General features: G+C 37.7%; 1 protein-coding gene across 4 annotated transcripts in view; it reads right to left on the minus strand.

The window, feature by feature from the left end:
* Positions 1–4,797: 4,797 nt before the first annotated feature.
* Positions 4,798–24,673, minus strand: part of SLC4A10 (solute carrier family 4 member 10) — a 283,508-nt gene continuing 263,632 nt past the window's right edge. For all 4 annotated transcript variants that reach the window (XM_081814312.1, XM_081814314.1, XM_081814313.1 and 1 more), the window contains 5 exons: positions 23,897–24,019; positions 15,102–15,169; positions 12,546–12,662; positions 11,672–11,710; positions 4,798–6,897 (listed from right to left, as the gene is read on the minus strand). In XM_081814312.1, coding sequence (XP_081670438.1) covers positions 11,698–11,710; positions 12,546–12,662; positions 15,102–15,169; positions 23,897–24,019 — 321 coding nt within the window. In that variant the 3' untranslated portion in view covers positions 4,798–6,897; positions 11,672–11,697. The remainder of the gene's footprint in view (positions 6,898–11,671; positions 11,711–12,545; positions 12,663–15,101; positions 15,170–23,896; positions 24,020–24,673) is intronic.

The raw sequence follows: 24,673 nt of genomic DNA on the forward strand, positions 1-24,673 counted from the left end.
TTCTATTTCTTTTTTTTTTTTTTTAAAGATTTTATTTATTTATTTGACAGAGAGAGACACAGCGAGAGAGAGAGCACAAGCAGGGGGAGTGGGAGAGGGAGAAGTAGGCTTTCCGCGGAGCAGGGAGCCCGATGCGGTGCTCGATCCCAGGACCCTGGGATCATGACCTGAGCCGAAGGCAGACGCTTAATGACTGAGCCACCCAGGCACCCCCATAATTCTATTTCTTAATAGAGTTCAGTCATTGTAAGTAACTGGACCGATCTTTGCAGAGTTCTATATCCAGGAAAGTAGTCATAGATCATATGTTCACAACCTGGACCGAATTAATAGTCATAAGAGCAAATTAAATAGAAATTCTTCTTTTATTTTAATTGGAACCAGATAGTGTGCAATATCAGATGCTGTACAGATATTAAAACCATTTGGCAATATCAGATGTTAACAATAGCAGATATTGCCCAATAGCAGATATTTCACAGATATCAGTATGACCATTGGACAATAGTGGATATTGCACATCGGATACTACACAGATATTAAGACCATCGCATAATATCTGTATTGTACAATAGTTGTACAATATCAAAACCATGCAATTCACTGTTCCTTTAGTTTCTAAATATGTTATTTTCTCTGGAGCCCAGAGGTGGTAAAAAAAATCCTAGCACATATTTTTCACATAATGAGGGTTACAAATGGTAATGATGTGATTGAAGTTAAAGTAGATTTCATTCAACCCTCACAGGACACGTTTTACTCTCCAATAAGAGTTTGTAATTGGCTGATTGGAAAAGGAAGGTAAAGACATTAACAACTTTGAGAGAAACTTAGTCTGAGGCTAAGCTGGAAACACACAGGGACTAATCCTGGCACTAAGATGTGCAGACTTGCCTGCCATTGACAGCTGCAGCTTCAGCAAGCACAGGGACGCTAAGATTCCTATCAGACACAACCTGTGGGGCGCACCGTGACTGGGGCGAGCACACGCCAAAGGAGCGATGGTCACATCTCTTCTGTGGATACAGAGTTTAAGTTTTGCTCAAGGTTTTTAGAAAATCACTTTAAAAATTATTTTTGAACATTTTTGTTGGAAATCTTGCTAAAAATAATTCCATACCTCCATGTTTCCTTAAATAGAAGGCATAGAACATAATTCAGTGCATCCTTAATGACTCAAAGCCACCACCATAAAGATCAATGATCACATCAGGCTGTGTGTCATTCTGGGTCTTTTCGTTCTTATTCACAAGGTGGTCACCGAAGCTATCAGTTCTACTACATGGCATTTTGCTCTTAAGTTGATGTGAGAATTCCAATTTATAAAACTAGATTTGTACAATACTTAAGATTCAGTAAGTTCTAAATGAAAAACATACCAAAACACCAGGATGGCTTTTTTCATAGAGTAAGAGAATTTTGTTCTGCCAATTTTGCGACAGTTCTTCCAGCAGTGTCCAAGAACCTTCTTACGTACATCCTGAATGATCTGACGTGTGTATTCAGGATGACTGAGGGATCCAGGTGATTGAGAATGAGAGATGAACATGAGTAATAAAGCATAACGTCACTGCCCATCAGAAAAGCTCAGAGCCCATCAGAAGGTGCTCAGTAGAAACTTATCATCTTTCTGTATGTCACCTTTCCGTGACAATATTAACATTTGTACTTGAGAATTTGAATTAATAAAAAGGTCATTTCCTTACTGCTAAAGCAAGAGGAGTATCTTTTCTGGTGTTACAGACTTTAAATTTCAACCAACTCAATTAAGTTCATAATCTTTCATCTGAACAATATGTACCAAGTTTGTCAGATTATTTAAAACACGTATTTGGTGAGAAGAGTGACCCATCAAATGACCAAAACCCTGATTATTTCATGAAGTCTCTCCTATCCAAAGTCAGGATACTTGTGACTTGTGAGCAAAGTATTTCCTTGGCTAAGTCGGGTTTCCAATCTTGATCACAGAAATATGAGTCACAAAGAAAATGTAACATCCTGGGAAGAAATATTATTCATCGTAACTTGATTCTGGTTGCGTGACCCAGAATGAGGAGCCTGTTAAGGAGGACGCCAGTCACACTTCGCCTCCTGTTGGAGACTCAGTGCACTGCACCCTAGATAAGGGGGACGTGGGTTAGAATCAGCATCTCCACTCATAGTAAGAAACATTTTAAAGAACGTTACTTAGCCTCTTTGAGCCTCAGTTTCTTAATTTGAAAGAAGTACAAAAGCACCTACTTCACAGAATTGTGCCATTGCTGTGAAGATTTGTGTATATACTCTGCCGGCATCGTATCCATGCTCGGTACGTTCCTCTCTCCCTTTCCCTCCCCCTATTCACAGCTTTAGCTTTTTATCCTGGTTTGATGACTCCATTGATGACTCCATAGTATGCTCAGGTCCCAACCTTAGGTGTCTGCATCTACCTCCAGATGATGGGCACATGAAGGTGCTCAATCAACATCTGCTTCTCTTTCCATGCTGACATGCCAGTGAGAATCCTTTTTGGATCTTTCATCATTCTTAATAACCTGAACAGCAGGATCTTGTGATCTATTTTACGTAAGGTTCTGTCCACAGCCTCTCCCAGCTGGGTAAAGAGCCGAGCCCTAGGCTCTGGAGAATTACAAAGAAGGGATAAAACACTATTTCTATCTTTAAGAAGCATATAAACAAATGGAAGAAATAAGTCACAGGGCAGAAATCTATCACTACACACAGCAGAAGGCAAGAGTACCTAGACATAAAGCTAAGTCTGTGGTAAGAACGATGAGATGAATAGGGTGAAAAGTTGGGTAGGGGAAGGTGGTTTCTGGGTTCATATGTGCTTCCATTGGCTGAATTTTATACTACACTTAGATTTCTTTAATAGTCTCGGGTTACTGTTGATACCATGCTTTTCAGAACATTTTTTTTTCAAATACAACCCAAAACATATCATTTATATACCTATATATACCTATATCTATCTATCTATCTATCATCTATCTATCCATCTTGTTCTACACGAAATGATTTATAATAAAGCTATTGTGTCTGGAGTTACTTAAGTACCTAAGGAGCATGCTTAAGCCTATTTGGTTTCAATCACAATAAAAGTTTATAGACCACTCACAGAGAGTTTGGTTTGAGCCTCAGAGTCATCCTGGTACAGGATCCCCAAGGAAATGATTCCACTTTTTCCCCACTATACTCTCCACTGTGCTGCTAGACTACTCTTTCCAAAAATTCATGCCTCTCCATTACTCAAAACTTTTAATGGATAAAGTTCAAATATCTTAATATAGAATTTAACATCATTTATACTGTGATCGACTTGTATTTCTACCTTTTCTTACAGGTCTTCACTGCTCTCCTAACACTCCACCACACTGGGCTGTTTCCGTGGTTCCAAACATGCCATACGTCAAATATGTCAGGCTCCGGTTACACCATGTATCTTTACTTTTTTATTTCAATACTGGCATGTGTTTGAGAATCTTTGCAGCTCTTGGAGTAGGTTTCCTTCCCCATTTCCATCCTAATTCACAGGCTACCTCTTATATAACATTTTCCTCAAACTCCGCCCTGCTTTCATTATACAGCCAACTCAGGACAAATCACATTGTGTTACAGCTATGTGTCTACTTAGCCTCAGAAGCAAGGACCTTAAAAGCAAGGACCACAGTTCTATTTTCAACGTTCCAGCTTGAAAAGTAGTGGCCCATACACCAATAGAACTGAAGCGGAGTGACGGTTGTATCAGTAAACTGCAGCTTTCTGAGGAAAACACCCCAGGAGATCTGGAAAATCAAGTATTACCAGTAATCCTTGAATATGGGGCTTCTTCAAGGGAACTGATTGCAAGTAGCCTTTCCAAACAGATATTTAGAGAACCATCATATCCAAATTACTCTCATCAAATTTTCAAGTGCTTGTAAATCTCATTTCATTTCAATGAATGAATATACAAGATACTTATTATTACATTTGGGTTGCATTCTTGACATAATCGTAAAATAGTCAAATGACCAGGAGTGAACAGCTAAAGTTAAAAAAGAATAGAGGTAGAGTACTGCAGATAGAAAAAAAAAAAAAAAGAAAGAATGAGCCACACTTTTAAGAGCCAAGAAAAATCCTGAAAGATCCAGGGATAGTGTTGAAATACAAGTGGCTTGTGAATTGTCAGTGGAGGGTTTCTATTAAGCTGTGGATTTAAACTATACGAAGGAGATATTCAGATTAAATTTAGGAAAAAACTTCCCAATATCAAAGGCTGTTAAATGGTAGGAATTATAAAGTAAACTCACGAGTCAAAAGAAAAATATTAACCTGTACATTAGAGTTCTGAATGTAATTATCTCCACAACATACTGCCAGATGGCTACAAAAGAATAATGGTCCCATGTGACCCATAGTAACAAAAAGGGAGGAGAGAAATTTTAGGAAATGCTTTTCCCATGGTGGGTGGGGGGTCGGGTGGGGCTGAAAACAGAAGTCTAAGGAGTTCTACTTATGGAAAATCCTACTAATGACCTTGGAAGATTTTACTAGTCTTGGGAGCAATGCCATTTGCACCCAAGTCACTGCTTTCTGGAAAAATGAAGAGATATATCCTACTATAGTTTCCATAATATTCTTTTCATAAAGTCCAAATTGTCTGAATACTCTTGAAATGTCTACAACACCAAATTTTCTTAGCAGGGGTGTTTAAATTCAAATATGTTCAGTCAAAATGTTCTACATTGATTTACTGATTAACACTAAGGAGAAAAAAGACAAGACACTTTGCATCACAATTTAAAATGTGCAAGGAAATTAATTAGGATAAATATTTATTTCCACATAACATTTCTTAGTTGTGAAAAACACAATATCCTAGTCACATTTACACATTACTTGAACTTTGCAATAAATTACATTCAAGATATTCAGTAATTTTGACCAGGAATCTGAAATTAGGAGGAAATATATAACACTACATTTTTTCCTTATATTTTATATGATTTCAAAATATTAGGATTAACATAGAGATAGCATTAAAATTCACACAAGAACAAAATGACTATAAAAATACTCAGAAATACAGAATTTCATTGGGTATGATTGCTTATTCAAATAAGTGATCATGTGAAGATTTTAACTCACTATGATCATTTGTAACAGAACAGTTATTAATATATTAAAACACCAGGAGGCTGCTTTTGGGACTGACTGGCATGTACAGCTAGTCTAAATCATACAACAATGGGAATGTTTACAATATGGTATCTGTATTATAAAACACACAAAGTTGACACACTTGGAATGGAAAGTTTCTGTATTTTCCTTGGCATTTATAAACACAGACTGTATTAACTGCAAATTATTCTTATAGTTTTTAGGTTTACATTCCATGAAAGAAAGGGCTCCTTAAAAGATTGTGAAGGGAGTTTTCAGAAATATCAAAATGTTGAGTCTTATGGAGGCTTTGTTGGGTTTTTTTGTTTCCCTCATAAGCTTGATCACAAGAGGATTTTTTTTTCACCTTTCATGTGCACTTATACAGAAAATATGTAATTAATAGTTTGGAAAAGCCACGGGGCTCTGAATTATCGTAAAATTGGACACTGCAGATCATAAGATTGATGATCACTGGTCATTCCTAGGAAATAAGAGCACTACAAGATTCCATCTTTATTAACTTCACACTATCTAAAATGAAATGAAATATGTATTTTTAGTAATGCTCAACAATTTTTAACTTTCCTTCCTCTTGTGCAAGCTTAGTAAAAATGGATTCTTTCATATGGACTGAAACACCTACAGAACCTTCTCAAACAGAATCTGAAATATTCATTGAAAAGACTATTTTTCTACAACATGCATTCAATTAAAAAGTGGAAAAGAGCTTTGCAGAAGAGAAAAATATAGTTGGAGACCTGTCAGTCTAACAGTAGAACATGATTCAGAAGCAGCATTAAGCAGTACGTGACCTTTAGCAGCAGAATGAATAACTATACAGGAGTGAAATTTCATGTACAAGGACTCACCATGTGGCCTTCCACGGGTGTGTGTAGAATAGGTTTATTTGGAAAACATTTGTTTTTAACGGGAGAGAAATTTAACGTCATATTTCTGATAAAGGTTTATATTGAAAATCTCACAAAACTTACAAAGTTTTCCTGAAGCATTTCCTACAAGCCTAGTGTTTGATGGTGTAATCACAACTTGAATTGTTAAGCAAACACTACTTGACTCTGCATTAGTTTCTGATTCTTCTAAACAAGTTGTGAACAGGTTTCTATATATTTTTTCCAAATGACTTTAAGTTTTAGTTACATATAAACTCTTAAGTATTAAATGTATCATAATAAATCAAGGAAATGCATAAATACAATTATTAAAAAATGCTTCTAAACTAACTTTTCGATTTGGGTCTTTTGAAATAAGTCACTAATGCTAAGCTATAAAAAATAAAAAGGAGTAAGACTACCTTTCAAAATTCTTCTGAATGAAATTATCAGGTAGCTTCAGGTCACTAAAGTAGGAAAATACAAACTAGGTAAATGTGACATCTCTTTAAGAAAGCTATTGCTCTCATAAAACTAACCATGAGAATCCAGTGTTTACAAATGTCTAACATACAGAAAGGAACACAGATTCTTGCATTAGCTATTGTATATGCTCACAAGGGTGTCTCACTGTTCAGAAGTTTAAACACAGAAATGAAACAAGTATTGCACTACTTACAGTATGAAGGTGGATTTGGGATGAGAGACAGAATTTACAATACATGATCAAAGCAGTTTTATTAATAATTGTGGCACTCTTCTCATATATACGTAAAAAATAAATTGAAGATCAAGTCATAGACAAGTCTCCCTGTCAACACCTTTCCCTGAGTCAGCTTTCTTCTCTTTTCGGCTTTCAGTGCTATGGGGGCGGGGTGGGGGGAGAAAAGGAGAAATTTATTACTGCCATCCCGCACGGCTACTGTGTGAGATCTGCTTGCTCAGACACAAAACCCATCAACCCCAAAGCACCACATGGGCCCTTAGCATGGCTCTTTCATGCTGCGAAGCGTAGATAGATAGCAACAATTAAAATCCTCTGCCCTCAGTGAGGTAGAAACCAAGAACTGCAGAAAGGGGGACATTCAAAAAATAAGAACTAAAAAACAAAAACCAGACATTTTAAAACAGTTCCAAAAGCATGCAAGATTGATACCATCGTCCCCATTTGGCCAAAGGAGTTACTGATGGTTGCTGAAAATGCCGGTGCTGCCCCCATCTCAAGAAAGCACTGAACCCGATGACACCACGAGATGCCACGGGAGGTATCTCGGGGCTCACTGCGAGGGGCTCGTCCTTTGTGCACACACTGGATCCTGATCTTTGGTGAGCACCGTGTTGTGGTCAGCAGGACAGAGACATCTCCGCTGGTCTAGGGGATGTGCTCAGCCCCACACACCGCCCTCCAAACACCTGTGCAGACCAGCCCTCGTCCTGGCCCTCACCTCATTCCTTCCAGAACCAACTCATTCCCAAGTGACTTCTGTCTTGTCTGTTCTCCAATGAACTTTATGGGCTGGGCAAGCTGGTAATAAGATTCTACAATTTCTGTCTATGCTTTTTTCCGATATTTATCCAATGAACACTTTTCCTGCTCTTGTGTTGACAGTTTTCGTGGAAAATTTGAATAATGTGTTCACAAGCGGAAAGTTCCCAGCAGGAATAAATACATGCTTCCAGAGGGGCCGAAGCTCTCACTCCCCGGTGACTCCCAGCACAGGGCAGAGCCCCCCACACCTGCGGCCCCCCTGTGTCCCTCCCTGTCACCTGGGGCTCTGAGCCGGAAGAGCCCACCCGCTTTTACCGGTAACTTTGTCCCTTAATATAAATCTATGAACTAGTTGGTGGTGGGGAAACCCTCAGTTTTACAACTCTTCTCAAAGTAATAAAGTGACAGTGAAAACCTTCTTCTTTTTTTTTTTTTCTCTACGCGGCCTCCTGCGCAGCTTTCTTGGTGGTCAATAACTCAGACACATTCTATGCGTGTGTTTTTTAAAATTGTTTTTCCTCCAGTTCAAGCTAGAAACAGCCCTTCTCAGTTGTCACCGCCACCCGGCACCATCAGGTAAGAAGTGCCGGAGCTTCTGCCATGTGTGACAGGCCACCAGCGCTGAGAGCTGGTGTGAGCGGGTGGCTTCGGCACCCACGTGTACGCCTGCCACACTTCTCAGCACACACTACTTACAGGTCAGAGCAAAGCAACTTTTCTCCCTTTCCTTTCCTTCTTCCCCAAGAAGAGATGACAGCATGCACATGATGTGTTGAGAGCCTTAACTCTGTATTTTTAACTACCCTATCTGCATGACTCACTTTCTTCTACTTTAAGTGCATTTCATATGACAAGTGTCTGCTACCCTACTTTCCAAATTAACTTTTTCTTGGGCTTTACCTGGCTCCCACACAAAGCCAGCGGAAAAGGGCGGCGCCGGGGCAGTGGAGGAAGCCTGGACGGGAAACTGGAAGGTTACGTTCAGTTCCCGGAAGCCAAGGATCAGCTGTGGGACCTTGGACTCGTTATTTAATCTCTCTGGGACTTGGTTTCCTCATCTGTAAATTAGTTTTGGACTATATGGTCCCTAAATTCTCCTGTAGCTCGAATGCCAGAATTCTGAGGCTGGTATTCTCAGTTATAAGGAAGCTAGAATAAAAGATCGTCTCTGTAGGAGATGGCAGGGACGGAGACATGCAGGTCTCTCGACACAGGCCCGGTTCCTGTGTGCATGATGCTCTGCTCCGTCACCTTTTTAGAGACCGGCACATTCCCAATGGCACTATTAGTCACCGAGCAGTGAGAAAAGATTCAGAATGTTGACTTAATTCACAGGTGTGCTTCCTCCCGATGTCCTGCTTTGGTCGTACTGGTTGTTTGGTTACAGAACAATAACCAGTGAAATGATCGAGGGGTTTTCTCCCCTCTTTAAAACCAGTGGTTTGGGTATCAGATTAGATTTCAACAAACTACGAAGCAGAAATTTTTTAACCAGGACGTCTATGAAAAATACTATTGACCTGAAAGTATCTTCTTACTGTATGGCTATTACTCTCTTTATTCCTTGTTACATTCATTTTTCAGGATTCCAATCAATTCTAAATTTTCACTGTAATAAACATATTACTTATACTTATTAAATATGTATCATATCTATGATATTGACTGCAATAGACATATATTACCTATCTATTAAATACTAGGTACCCCGCAAAGACCAAGGGATACAAGGTAGATGAGACAGCGCCCCACCCTTTGAGGAGTTATAATTTAAAATAGAAGGAAATAATACTTCAGGAGAGAGCAGAACATGACCTGCTACCTTCATGCTGCCAAGCGATCTATGAAACTGTTATGTTTCGAACACTCCAAAATATTTGTTATGAACAACATTTACCAGTCATGAGAGGGCATAGGCCTGGGAAATCAGGGCAAAGAAGGAGAATCCGGGATATAAGAAGGTGGTGGGAGTGGGTAGCCAGAGGGGAGCAGAGAAGGTTAACCTCTGCCACCAGGGCAAAATCAAGTGCTGTTTTTCCCAAAGTTGCCGGCTACCTTCCCAAGAAATGTCAATCTTGGGTGTCATTTTTATAAAGCATAGCAGTTGCTCACCTATTCTGATGCAATGTGGTTTTAATGAGACCTATTTTTGCCGATCCAATTCAATAAGCCACAGAGAAGCTTGTCACATGTATGCATTGCACTGTTGAACAAGGATCACATTAGACATCCTACTGATGTGGTCAAATTTGCAATTAATTTCTTAGATCCTTCTTTCAGTCAGACTGGATAAAACATTTTTAGCAATGAGAAGTGAATGAAATGATGGAGAAAATACAACTGCTCTTCCAAACTCCACTAAGGAAAAATATCTAGGCTTCTCTGATACTCTGATAGGCATATGCAGGACCCATAACAAGAGACAGGATGAAGAACGTGGTGGGGGGAGCGGGGGGATGTCAAAAACTGCCAGGAAGCCAGCTCAGGTCTCAAGAGATACAGACTCCGGTAACCTTGGTCTCTAGGTCTTTGGTTTTTTTGTTTGTTTGCTTTGTTTGCCAACAGATACTCTAGCAGTCACAGAATTTTTAGAGTTCCTGGTCATCACACTTCAATGCCTTCGACAGACACACCATGAGAAAGCAATGGCTTTGGGAGGGTATTGTCATTGGTATGGGTGGTTTTAGGATTTCTGGAAGCCACACTGTTTCTGCCAGTTTCTACTGTTATGAAGATAAAAGACATTAGCCATGAACCAAGAGATATTTTCACATGAAAAGCTACAGATTTTATCACATCTAAGGGTAAACTTCCATTCACAATAGTTTGAATCTTGTGTTAGTGGTAACATATGTTCAAAGAATAAGAAACAAGTGGTTATATCAAAATCTAAAGGATGGTCCTAATTAAAACTGGACCTGATTAAAGCCCATTAAGTTGTTTTAAAACAGCTAGGTTTTTCTGATGAAAAGCTTCACTTGCCTTTACTTTAAGGAGTAGCTAAAATACCATGACATAAAATTTTTTGCTTGAACCCAAGAAAAACAGAGAAAGTGTTTGTACTCTGGATCCATTTAGTGCAGGAAGAAAAGTAATCTGTAAGTTCGGTTGCCTCAAATTTTCCACATATTCCCATGGCTGGCATTTTATTTTGAGCTCATAAACCTGGAGTTCCCGTTTAAAAAAAAAAAAAAAATCAGAGAAATGCCATATTTTTAACGTGAAAGAGTCCACAAGCACATACTCCAATGCGTTTGAGCAATTACCCTTCTCATAACTCTGATTTTCTTCCAAGACTTCTACCAAAACAGAGTTACTGTGAGGATGAGTCTATCAGACTGTAGCGGGGATCTTTGGGAAAGGACGATAGAGCATGTTTTAGAATAAGATATTACTTCTGCTTGAGCCAAGCAAAGAAATGCATGAAGATTTTAAAGCCATGTTAAAGACAGAAAACATCAATCAGAAGTCTTTGAGGGAGCTGACTGTGTAAATTATATTAACCTCTGGTGTGTTAGAGGTAGTTGTGGGGTGGGGGGGGGAGGAGAGAAAGAGAGAGAGAGAGATGACTAATCCCCAGCTTTCTGGGATGAAGACTCTGCACATCCACTGTTTGTCTTTTTGGGATAGAGATGACACGGAAGCGGCATGCCATTTTGGGGTGACAAAAACCAGCAGTAAGAGATATTCTGTAAGTCTAATGTAGCATCTTTTCCGAGCCCATGTTTCCAAACATTTCTCATGAAGCCAGATAAAGCTTACAGGTTTGGAAGCATGTGGTGCATAAATGGAAGCTCCCAGCTTTGCAATTTCTTAATTCAAAGAATAAAATTTTCTTTTTTCCAATATAGAAATTTGATGTCATTACTAATACAGTTCTGTGAGATTTGTTGATTTATATATGATGCATTTGTATAAGTCATGTGGAGAAAAAAGTTCACTCAAGCTTCAAACCTTCTTAAAGAGCTGAGTAGTTATAGGAACATCATAAACACTCAGTCCAATACTGGATCTAAGCCCAAGACTCTCCATGCCTTTTGCCTCCCCAAAACTCACACAGAGAACATAGGCTGACCAAGTTTCTAGAAGACACCATTTAACATAAGGAAATACAACCAAGGAATAGGTTTGAGGGAGGGGGTCTTACCTTTGGGGAATCAGCTTCTAGAGTGATTAGGAAGGGGAGCTTATGACAAAAATGTAATATAAAAATTAAGTAGAAAAAGTTAATTTAAGGTCATGAAAATAAAAGAAGTTAATAATTAAACACTGTCCCCAATCCCTCAATCACTCTTTAATAAGAAGAGCTATTAGCATAACATAGAGATCTTTCTTCAGATCAGCATCTAAGAAGACTGGATGGTTTGAACTCTTATTTATAAATTCTGGAAAATTCAATGGAAATCCTGTGATGACTCCTTATATTTAAGGACACACTCTTCCCCCAGCATGCATTTAAAACTTAGCAACTATGGGAGTTGTTTGTAATGTCTGTATACAGAGAAATAAGAATGCATAGAACTTTCTGGAGCTGAAAGTTTCAGAATAAGGAAGTTAGGGAAGATTTTCAGGGGGTTGGAATAGGGACCTGGAAATACACTAAATACGAAATCACCATTGCATGTGCATATGAGGTTTCAGAAAGGACAATGGGGGAGTGCAAAATGTGGTCAGACATCTAAGAGGGTCCTGGAAAGTGGGTGATGAGGGAATATAATGGAATCTTACTGCAAAAGAGTAGGCCAAATGAATGTCCAAAAATGCCATGCATCAGGACTCATTTATAGCACTGTTTCTCCCCCCTGTCATGGTTTTGGAGTGAGCTTTTAATTTGAAAGGGAGATGTTGAAAAACAAACCAACAGATGTGCCCATTACAATTTCCACCTACTTTTAAAAGAAGTTTCTGAAATATATTAGACCTAAATTCAATGGAAACCAATACTATTCTTTTCCTAACGGATTCTTATGTCATAAAATGACTGGGATCAGTATAAATTCACATTACTTTGGAATTCAAACCTTTTAGAAGGAAAGCTTGACTCCTTATCTTTTGAGTTATCGGCAGTCATCAGAAGGTTCCTCCACAAGGCAGTCTTTGACATTTCATCGGAAATATTGATCACAGATGGATCATCTCTAGATAGTTTACCCAAAATGAAATTAAAAAATTAAATAAGTAACTGTGGTTGTGTAGAGATAGATACTAAATATAGGACAGTCTTGTGCTTGTATTTTTTGATAGTTATAAAATAAGGAGTATTCTCATAATTACTTTAAAAAATCTGTGAAAAATCAAAATCAAAATCAAAGATTCTAGTTATATAGAAACTGGTTTTGGCTACTGTTTCCTAATTCATTTCAAATTACAGAGATGGGGTTCTGCGTGTTCATGGCTTAGCCTCTTGCCCCAACATTCATAACTCTCAGACTCAACAGTGGCTCTCACTTGCTCAGAAAGAGCCTGGTAGATGGACCACAGGCTCTGACCCTTCCCTCACCCTCCAGCTCCGTCTCCTGCCTTTACACCGCTGGTTCCTTCCTGTCTAGCCACAATGCAATGGTCTCCTGACTGTTCTGGAATACTACAGGCTTGCTACTGCCTCGAGGCCTTGTACTTGTTCTTCCTTCTGCCCATAACGCTCCTTTACATGGTTCAACTCTTTCCCTCCTTTGTTTAAATGTCGCTTACTGAGAGAGACCTTTGCCGACTACTCTATATAAAATTTCTGTTTCCATCCCCCTCAGAATACCCTCATCCTTTTTTGCTTTTTGTTTTCATTGCACTTTTTACCATCTAAAGTACTATAGTCTGTTACTTGTTCATTTGTTTATTTTCTGCCTCCTCTACCTCTGTCTATTCTACTCGAACATAAGTTTTATGAGGATGAGGTTTCTTGACCATTTGTCTGCGACTGATCCCCCAAGACTCAAACAGGGCCTGACACTTGGTACCCACTCAACAAATAATTTGTTGAATAAATGAAGGCAGTCTGTGTATTTGGCAGAAGTCTTTCCAATATCAGGACATGTACAATGCTGGGTGCTTTTCTTGCATTTTAAAATGGCACCAATTATAGGTGACATTCAGAACTCTCTAAAATATCCCCAGGGCTAGAAACACAACCAAATAGCAGCAGAGATAAATCACAGGCCAAGTCAAAGAAAGTTTCTAGTGAGAAAACAGCACTCTTCTTACTACCCGTGGAAAAGATAGCCTGCAGTGTAAAAAAAACCATGTTCTAGAGAAATCCTAGGCTGCCCTCACATGACCCTCATTGGTGGTTGTTCACAGAGGGCAACAAATTAGACTTTTCAGAGGAACACCAAAGGTCTGGGGCCAAACTCTGGGTCTCACAGATTCCCTCCTTTCCCAGTTTGGACACACGTTCTTTAGTTCCTCAAATCCAGCAGCCCTTAGTGACTCAAAGCATGAGATCAACCAGTTTCCCAAAGAATATTATATGAATACATATTTTTCATGATATTATGTGACAAAGAGTCTTGTAAACAAAAGAGTTTAGAAAATGCTGGATTAAATAAAATTAAACTTAAAAAAAATACAGTACCCCTTAGGTTCTTTAATATTCCAGCATGCGTTGTGAATCTCCAAACTGGAATGCAGTATGGAAATGCGTCTAACCAAAAAATCCCTTCAAGAGGGGTACCACATGAGACTAAGTTTCTACAACATACACGTGGAAATATATTGATTTGACGAAACAACCAACAGGATTTTAAGCTTAAATATTGCTAAAAAAAGATAAAATGACTTCCCCTGATTATATGGTAGATAATTATATTTTAAAAACCTAGGGAATGTGGTTTTACAGCAGACTCTGAAGATCTAGAAGATTCCAATTTTTTTGTCAATACTATGATAAATTCCCTCCTCAAAGTTTTCTCTCCTTTTTTTTTTTACTACCATGGACTTAAGTTATCCTTAAGCACTTTGAGACCATATATATATAGATATCTCATATGCATACATACAATTTTTGGCCAAATACTTTCATAAGTCTTTATTATAACGCATAGGAATTTGCATTCTTTCGCTATGTCTTTGTGCCTAAAGCAGATCAGCATGTTTTGGAGAGTTACATAAATATTTCCTAAAATGACTGGTACAGCTGAATCCTTCAACTCAGGAAATAGATCATCTCTTTGGAAGTGCCATATTTTAGGGGTAACCTCCCAGAGTTCAAGCATTTATCTGGGATCAACTCAGTGAATACCTAGTTTATTCATCCTGGCATTGAATCTCAACCCGTCTTCAATTGCTACTTTTAGAGGTTATGAAAGAGAGCTTTGGTATACAGTAGAAAATATGAGAAGAAAAGACTACAGATAACAGTTTCCCGCCACCCTCCCCGCCTTCATTTTAAGCTACTTGGCCATACTCACACAGTTATTAGTATCAGAACTTAGTACTAGGGACAGGGTAATCTAATTCCTGGTTTCAGTTCTTTCTGCTCTAACACAGCTCCAACAAACCTTTGTAGGAATCCACACAGTAGGAAATTCTTAAGTATATAAGCACACGTTCCATGACTCAAAGCTTTTACATGTGTATCTTACCTATAGTGCCCTTCCAATGGGAGCTGCACTGTGCCCTCATCTTCCATAGCTAGCATACTTTGTTCTTCCTGGAAAGACAAATGTAAAATATATAAAGTGAACCTGATGAGTCTCCATTTTACATTAAAGAAGAAACACAGATTAATGTTTCACTATCTCATTAACCTCAGGACCTTCCACTTTGTTTGCATTTATTAACGCTAGCACAGGTCCTTTCAATAAAGCACCAGCTACCAAGAACATAAGTAATTAATGAGAGTCTCATACTACAAAGTAATTTAAATGCTAACAACAATCTCCTTCATGTCACTCAATGTAAAACGTGGTTAATTTCCAAGCAGATTTAAAAAAAAAATCCAAATTTTAAAGGGAAAAAACGTATGGGCAATGTAATTGTTTTCATTGTTATAAAGTTTAAATTACAATCCCAGAATGCTCTGTTGGAAGGGAATGAGGGGTATATTTAGAGCAGCGGTTCTCAAACTTCATTTTACATCAGAATCACCTAGAGGGCTTTAAAAAAACACACACCTCTCAGCCCCACCTCCAGAGCCTCTGATTCAGTAGGTCTGGAGTAGGGCCCAAGAATTTACATTTCTAGTAAGTTTCCAGGTGATGCTGATTATGCTGGTCTAAGGACTACACTTGGAGAACAACTGCTCTAGAGACTTTTTCCGAGACAGGAGAAGATACCTTTCTGTATGGACCAAAACCCAGGTGTGCTTTCCACTAGACACATCTTAAGCTTTTGTTTTATGCCTCAGATTTCTTCTTACAACGACAATATCCTACCTTTCCCTGAAGGGTAGAAATGCTTCATATATTCATTTCTTCATATATAACACTTTAAAACCGTATCTTTAGGATAAAGAGAATCTTATCCTACCATATTGAAATATCCTGGTTTAGTTTTCAATAATGTTATCGACCTTTTTCCACGCACCAAAAAAATTTTAGTTATCTATAGATTATAGCTCCTATATAATGCATTTATTTTCAAATGGGTCAATTAGCAATGTTCCAGTTCAGAGAACTACTTCGGGCCATTTAAAAGTGTTAGAATCATTAGTTCTAACTCCAGAAGTGGAATTTTATTTATTTATTTATTTATTTATTTATTTATTTATTTTTTATTTGAGTATAGCTGACACACAAGGCTACAGAAGTTTCAGGTGTACACATAGTGATTCAACATCTTTATATGTTATGCTATGCCCACAAGTGTAGCTACTACCGTCTGTCACCACACAACACTATTACAATACCATTGACTATATTCCCTATGTGGTGCCTTTTATCCCGTGAATTATTCATTCCATAACCAAGAGCCTGTATCTCTCACTCCCTTTCACAAATTTCCCCATCCCCCCAACACCCCTTCCCTCTGGCAACCATCAATTTGTTCTCTGTATTTATAGTTCTGATTCTGCTTTTTGTTTGTTTATTCATTCGTCTTGTTTTTTAGATTCCATGTATGAGTGAAATCATATGGCATCTGTCTTTCTTAGTCTGACATTTCACTCAGCATACTACCCTCTAGGTGCATCTGTATTGTCGCTAATGGTAAGATCTTATTCCTTTTTTATGGATGCGTAATACTGGAAATGGAACTTTAAGTTAGAGATGAAGAGCTAGAGAAAATAGGATGACCCTGGAGGCTCATCCCTCTTTTAGCAGCTTAGCAGGAGCTTGGCTGATCTAAATCAGCTTCCAGAAAGACATGACCTTTGGATGCTGTCATTTCTGGCAGGCAAGGCCATTCCTACCACCATCCACACCTTGGCCTCAACTTGCACGCTGCCTCCGAAGAGTCCTTGCCATATTTCTTGTTACTTAAAGAAACTGTTTTCTAGAGCCTGTTCAGCTAACCTACGAATATAAAATGTAATGTGGGGGCAGCTCTCATTTTCACTCTTGGAGTGCTCTCTGTACACATCCAACCTACTGAGCAAGGCAGGCTCCCCTCTGCTGGGACCTTAACCATGCTGCATACAGATACCTATGGCCAGCCTACGCTGGGTAATAATGGAGGAGAGCAGGGAACTGCATGATTCTGCTACTTCTTTGCTTGTAAGTTCCTGCCGTGGCCAACCACAAACCCTTCGTTACATTTATACTCTGTGGTGCTAATGGCACCTGTCTGTTACCCCTTTACATTACAGGACCCAAGCCTATTCTCTCTCTCTGTTGTTCTTCAGGAATATCTTTTCTTTAAGAGATGATATACTTTATTACATGTATACTGTGCCTCTTTCTCTTGTCATTGGCAGAACTATTAAAGCTAGTTCAAAACAGTACCATTGGTTTGAAATTACACATTTTAGCATTTGATCAAAGCTAATCTGCAGCCTGGAATAGGGCATGCCTTGCAAATGGGTTAGTCACTATATATGGAACATAATACACATGTCATATTAACTTATATGCACAACACTGAGGCCATGGACTGAGCATATGTATTCTCTAAGGTAAAAAAGCTTACTTTTTCTAGAGAAAACATTACCTTAATACACACGGAGGGACATAAAGAGAAAACATTCAGTGATCCCAAATGCTATTTAAGTAAAACCAAGATACAAGCAAAATGCAATTCTTTTCTCGGTTGTCCACTGGAAGGTAAGCTTGGTATATAGTATGTTTTCTGACTAACCTGGAATAAAACGTTAAGCAGGCATGTAGAAAGGCTTAATAAAGAGTAAAACTTAAAAAGAGAGAGAGAGAGGGAGACAGAGAAGAACAGTGCCATCAATGCTTAGGTGACCTGGCAGCAGAGAACTAAGGCTCAAGATTCAATGTAACAGCAAAAAATTGGACCAAAGCTTTGGGAACAATTTTGTTTTTTCCTCAGATGATTTTCCACTTTTCTCTCAAATTGCTTTCAATAATTATTTTGCACTCTGTGGCTTGTTAGCATGTGTGGGCTTTATACTAGTCATAATTCTATCCAAACAAAAACTCATCACCTCTAAAGATAGCATTCCCAAGCCATGCTTATCTGAGGAGAAGGGTGGCAGAGCCGCTGCTTTCAGTGCCAGAAGGGAGCTGGGTGGGCCCCAGAGCTCGGGGATGAGCTCGGGGATGGAGGGCCGGCTGCATCCCAGGCAGCACGGTGAGGAAGCCAAAAATTTGAGACTTTCTGGGGAGGAACAGTCAAATCAGGCATTGGCCGTCACGACAGTGACAACCCAGTTTATCTCAATCGTTCAGGAAGAGAGAGTGAGAGCTCAAAGCTCACTGGGTGTCCATCAGTTTATAAGTCAGCAGTACCTTAAAATGAGTTCCACGTAGCACTTCATTTACACGGGGGTCCGTCAAAAATACGCTGAGTTCTACGACGTGGTGAAGATGTTAAAGGATGAGGATCCGAGTTTACCCAAGAACATTCGAAGGGTTTCACCAATTTGACTAGAGGACTACTCAGGCTGTGATGTGAATGCCATCTTTTAATTAAGAGAGTCAAAGCATTTTTCAGATACTACATAAGCGAAGGCTAGTTAATGCTATCTCTAGCAAAAGGCAGGAAAATTGAGGCTTAAAAAAAAAAAACCAAATCTAATCAAAAAACAACTCAAAACACTCAGCATGCATTATGTGCTAGGCACACAGTGAATAATCCAGGAGCTACTCATGAATCCATTTATCAAACATGTATTAGGCATACTCTACATGACAGTATTCTGCTAAGTACTGGTGATAGAACAACGAAAAGACATACACTGGACTCTCAGATGATGAGAAGGATCACTGTACAAAATACAGGAAGAGAGGAAGTAGTGTCTGAGCCAGTCTCATTTGATCAGTTTGGTAGAAGAAAGGAAGAAACTCTAGAAACAATGTAGGCTAAGAATAAAAAGTAGAAATAAATATGACAATAACAACTAGCTGGCTAGAGCCAAAGGCCTATACTAAGTGAAAAATAAAATTGGAGTTACTTTGTGGTGTGTTTTGGGGCGCCTGGGTGGCTCAGTCAGTTAAGTGTCTGCCTTTCTGCTCAGGTCATGATCCCAGAGTCCTGGGATGAGCCATTGTGTCGGGCTCCCTGCTCAGCGGGAGTCTGCTTCTCCCTCTCTCTCTGCCCCTCCCCACACTGCTCTCTCTTGCACGCGCGTTCTCTCTCTCAAATAAATAAATGCTGTCTTTTAAAAAAATTGTGGTGTGTTTGGATTAGTAGGAAGTATGGATCTGAATTATATTTTGTGATAGCATAAAAAATCATTCATATATCATGACAAATGCTCTACCTTTACTGAACTAGGTAGCATCTGTTACTATATCCACTTCTGAGGTAAAATCTGTATCTATGTAGGAACCCTCAAATAGCTCAAAGTATGAGCAACAGCAGAGAGCCAACGTTCACAAAGATGGTTAGAGTATTACAGAAAATATTCAGCAATTTTAGAATTCATAGATCTTAAAAAATGGAAGGGACTTCAGCAATCAAGTCTGACCCCTTTATTTTATCCAAGAGGAAAACAAAGCCTATAGAACTCAGACCACTTTCTTCTTTAATTACTAATATAACAGATAATGCTGCAAATGTTCAACACACACCCACACCGCCCCCCCCACAGTACTCTGAAAGCCATAAAATGTGATGTGTCTAAGAGGTATGTATTAAAATTTCCAATAGAAGAACCAGTACATACAACTACTCACTTTAACAATGAAAGCTAAAAAGGAAAAATGGGGAGGAGGAGGAGTCTATACAGAATTCATATAAATAATTGGATGCGACATGTTTTTATCAGAATATTTGATTCAATATCTCTAAGTGACTAATCTAAGTTATTATAAAACACAGAACTTTTGATAGAGTAACCTTGGATTTAGAAGATTATATTATGAAGATACAGATATTGTGGTTTTAGAAAAGGTTTTATTTCAAATTTTAGCATGCATCAGAAGGACCTGGAGGTCTCCTTAACAGATTTCTGGGCCTATCCGCAGAGCTTTGATTCAATAGGTCTGGAATGTGGTCTAAGAATTTGCATTTCTAACAAGTTGCCAGGTGTTGGCTGACGCAGCAGAGGTCCTAGAACTACGCTTTGAAAATCACTGCTTGACGAAGAATATGCTCGCCTTACTCTAAGATTCAATTAGAAATAACATTTGCCTGTATAATAATTAGGCCATGCTTCTCCAATCCACAACCAATTCTCATCTTTCTAAGCGGTAAGACCTGCTCTGTAATTTGTTTAATTGCATTAATTGCACTTGTTCTTAGTTTGCTTTTGCATCTTCTTGGCCTTGCTCATGATCCTTCTTCATACAGATCACAAGTCTCACTTGCCTCTTTTTGTTTTTTTTTTTCCATAGCATTATATGTTAGAGTGAACTTCCTGTAAACCAAGAAGTGTCAATATCATGATCACTGCCCAAAGCTGAATTTCCAGGATTTATCTAACATTAACTGCCTTCTACCCCCCACCCAGGAGCAAACGTTCTGCTGGGGCTTTCTGCTTTTAACAGCCGCCCTTTTGTCAAATGTGTACAATGTCCTAGAGAATATTTAAGTAGGAAGGAAAGCATGTTGGTACTCTGAGCACATTTGGACATCCAGAATTTGATTCTGCAGTCTTCCCTTTACACAGAGCAATGTGCAAAATGTCAGGGTTCCAATATTCATTTCTATCCTGATTATAATCCTTTCTTTCTAAAAACTGAAGCATATGCATATGCATATGCATGAAGTACATGAAAATTTGGAACAGAAGCTCTGCGACCTTGGACTGGCCTGTGTAGCTATTTATTCTGCTTAACTCATTATTGAATTTTAAGGTCAAACTAATGTTTTCTCAATGCCATAAGACCAGAAGCGGGCTACTGATAAGAAAACCCTGGAAGATAAAGGTACAAGCTTGTAACTATCATCGAAAGGACAAGAGGTGAGCCTACTTTAAATTCGAGTCTCATGAAGCTGAACATTTTCTGCTATTTACCATCTTTCCAGATCACAATCAAAGTTACTCAATTAATTTGAGCAATTGCAGAAATGCTGCATTTCTGGAGAACTTGTCCATTTACCACCTGAATGCACAATTTCTTAGAAGACTGGGCCTTGGTATAAGACGCCACAGTAAGAAGATCACATCCATCAGTGGAGTCCATAGCCTCAAGAAAATGAAATACTGAGATCTGGGTGACCAAAAGGAAAACCAACCAGAATTTAAGTTCTAGTGCAATCCTTCTTAAATCTTCCAGTTCGCTACACTGATCATACACTTTTAGTAACTACTTCCAAGTTAGAAAGTGAACATCTTTAAACTTCCTCTTCTTTCTCCAGTTGTCGTATGGAGAGTTATCTTTCTTTGCACTCGTCGGAACTATATTTAAAAGTTCAATAATGAATTGTGTTTTCATTGTATTATTGATTCTCTTGTTTCTTTCCATGCACTGAGATTCACATGCAAGCATCATCACATTAATCTATTTCAGATTTTAAAGGTCTATACATCTTCCTGATTAAGGTATTGCATGGCATTTTCCCCTACTTTTTCTGATATTCAGATCTGAAGGATACAGTGGTAAATTTGCCTCAATAAATCTTTAATTTATTTTTGCATCCTTTTGGAAAACATGAATTCTAGGAAATCTAGTAATATTTGATTACTTCTAAAATATGTATCTTCATAATCAGAAAACAGTAAACACCCATTGGAGTACAGTGGATCTATGACAAAAAAAATTAGAAGCTTATTGAATAGGATCTCTGCCTATCTGAGATTAATAAACTTCAAAATGGACACGTAGCACACATACATATACTATACATATGAAGTGTCAGGAGTAGTTTTGGGCAATGGAAATGGCAGATGCAAATAAATTTATGATTACTATCAAATTTGTTCTCCCCTATTTCATAGACATATAAAAGGAGAATCTAAAATTTTCCTTAAATGACAAAAGGGAAGAATATTAAACATAATATGCTATATATACATATCATTTTTCATTTTACAAAGTTCTAGAAGGGCAAGAATGTTCCATGGTATGGATATGGCCTAAAGAGAATGCTGTGAAAGGGATGAATATATGGCTGGGGCTCTTGTTAACCTTTTCTATGGAAGTAGTAGAGACATTTGAACAGGAAATCAAAGCAGGAAAATAAAGCAAAATTACATTTATAAGTTACTGCCTTAGTATACTTAATAGTACTCTCATTATCAGAAAGACTGAAGGGACATGGTCAATGAGTTTTATATTCAAAACTGTCTTCTTTGGAATTTAAACTTTCTTGAGGATTATCTTCAACGTGCATAATCTTAATCACATCAAGTATGGATAATTTAAACCTGCAGAATTTTTATATTCCAGTGTCCATCTTATTCACATTTAATTTATACCAAATTCTGTCATATTCTTCTTGAATGGTATCTGAGGAGGAGACCAAACCTTTACCGAAGTCCTAAAAAGAAATATCCTAGTTAAGACATTGTTTTAAAAAATCTCTCATACTTAAATAAGAATATGTCAAACAGAAAAATAAAGAAATAATGATTTTATATATTTTTAATGTTGTATTAATATTACTAGAAGTATGTTTCTAAGTATTCCTTCTCCATTATTTGGGAAAATTGAAATAACTGTGCAAAATTAAGATACATCATCATAATGATGTGTACATGCACATATAAGATACATCATCGTGATCGATCTCTAAAGTGGGCATCCATTGTCCGCGATGGGACGCCACCGGTCACATACTCGATAGCCATATTTGTAAAAACCTCTGAGGAGAAATTTCGTTAGACTTTGTGGCCTAATCTGACTTCACCTAATGACTGAGTAAAACCTAGAACCATTCAAATGTTTGCAAACAAATTCCCCAAAGGAGAGAATATATCCATGGTTTGAGAAATTATGCTGTAGACAGGAACCTGAGCATATCTACAGACCATCATGTAGAAGAAGGAAAAGTGGAAAGAATTCTCACCAAATATTTTCTTTCATCTTCATTTCTATTCACATGGAAATGTTCTTATGTTTTACAATCTAGGGACTCAATCATTCCAGTAAAAGGTATACTGGTCATTTTTTGTTTTCATTTAAACTCTTTGTAGTTTTTATAGAAAGCACATTTTAAAAATATTATGGTTATTAGCCTTCAAAGGAGACCCAGACTTACATATGAACTTTAGATATGCCATTAAACTTAAAACAAATCATCTTAATGCACGAAACAGAATAGGATAGATCAGTTAGTCCACAGAAGTAATTAAATCCCCAAATTTTCTCAAACTACATTTACTCGATCTTAAATCACTCTGAAAGCAGATCAGATCATAAACATTTCATCTATTTCAAAAATAACTAATTTTATCTTTTGATTAGAATTAGAATCTTGCCATTAAAAATTTGTTCCTTAGAAAAATATCAACAAGAATACTGTCTCTTTCATTCCTTCTCACATATTCAACCAAAAAGCAACCATTGCTGGACAATAACTCAGAAATAGTTAAGCATCAGTAAGGTTCTGCCATCCACAAGGGAGGGAATAGAAAAGCAAAGCTCACAATTTGGATAATGAAGTACAAAGTGTTTGCATATTTCACAAGGGTTTGGTTTTCTCATGTAAGATCTGTGTTCTCTCTGTGTTGAAGTTTCAACTTTAAGATTTTAAGCATTAATCTTCCAAATATTAATAGACTATTAATATTGGACACCTGTGGACACCTGTGGTTGTTAGTAATCACTATCTAAAGATAAACAAAATGATTTGGTTTTGCAAGGAGCTGTTACTGTGCAAGTGTCCCATTTGTTTCTCTTTGTAAGATACTGATTTCGCTCTGACTTACTTCTTTTTCAGCATCTTCTAGTTTCTTTTTCTTACTCTCGGGCATTAAATCATCCAACCAGCTGAGTTCCCGTTTCGTAAACAAAAAGTCCATCAGCTTTCTTACAAATACCAGAGCTAACACCTGAAGCAAATAATAAAATAATTTAAAACATGGAAAAAAATAAAAATGGGAGAGGTAGCTTTTTTGTTTTTTGGTGGAAACAAGTCACTTTCAATTAAGACTGAGATTCAAGTGACATTTGAAGACATACATGTATAATAGACATTGTATTTTTGCATTCTTCATTTCCTTTTCTTACCACATCCCCAGAATAATAGCTCTGATTTTACCCAGTAAAGGAGTCACTTAAAGAAGCTATCTCAAAAAAAAAAGAAAAAGAAAAAGAAAAACCTACAAAATATATTTGACTGTTTCTTAAATAGATGTAGTTAATAGTTTGCATTATTATAAATGAACATTAAACCATTCTTATCTATTCTGATAGTATTTTGATTTATAGTCATTCAAGTTCACTATATTTTTGGAAGTATTTGAAATTTATCTGAAATATTTAATAAAATTTAATTTTAAACGCCCCTAGTTTTTCAGATTTGCTAGTATATCTTTAACGTCACATTTTGAAAGTCTACATTTTTCTACCCAACTTCAATTAATTCAAACTGTTACAAGTATTTAGAATGATAGAGGCAAAACTAATATGAATCACTGAAATTCATATGTAATCTCAAATCCTATCTTAGTCACTAGCTTTAGCAGCTAAAATTTACATCATGG

The sequence above is a fragment of the Leptonychotes weddellii genome, chromosome 3, assembly GCF_054177405.1.
Source record: "Leptonychotes weddellii isolate Sample4059 chromosome 3, ASM5417740v2, whole genome shotgun sequence".
NCBI classification, from domain to species: domain Eukaryota; kingdom Metazoa; phylum Chordata; class Mammalia; order Carnivora; family Phocidae; genus Leptonychotes; species Leptonychotes weddellii.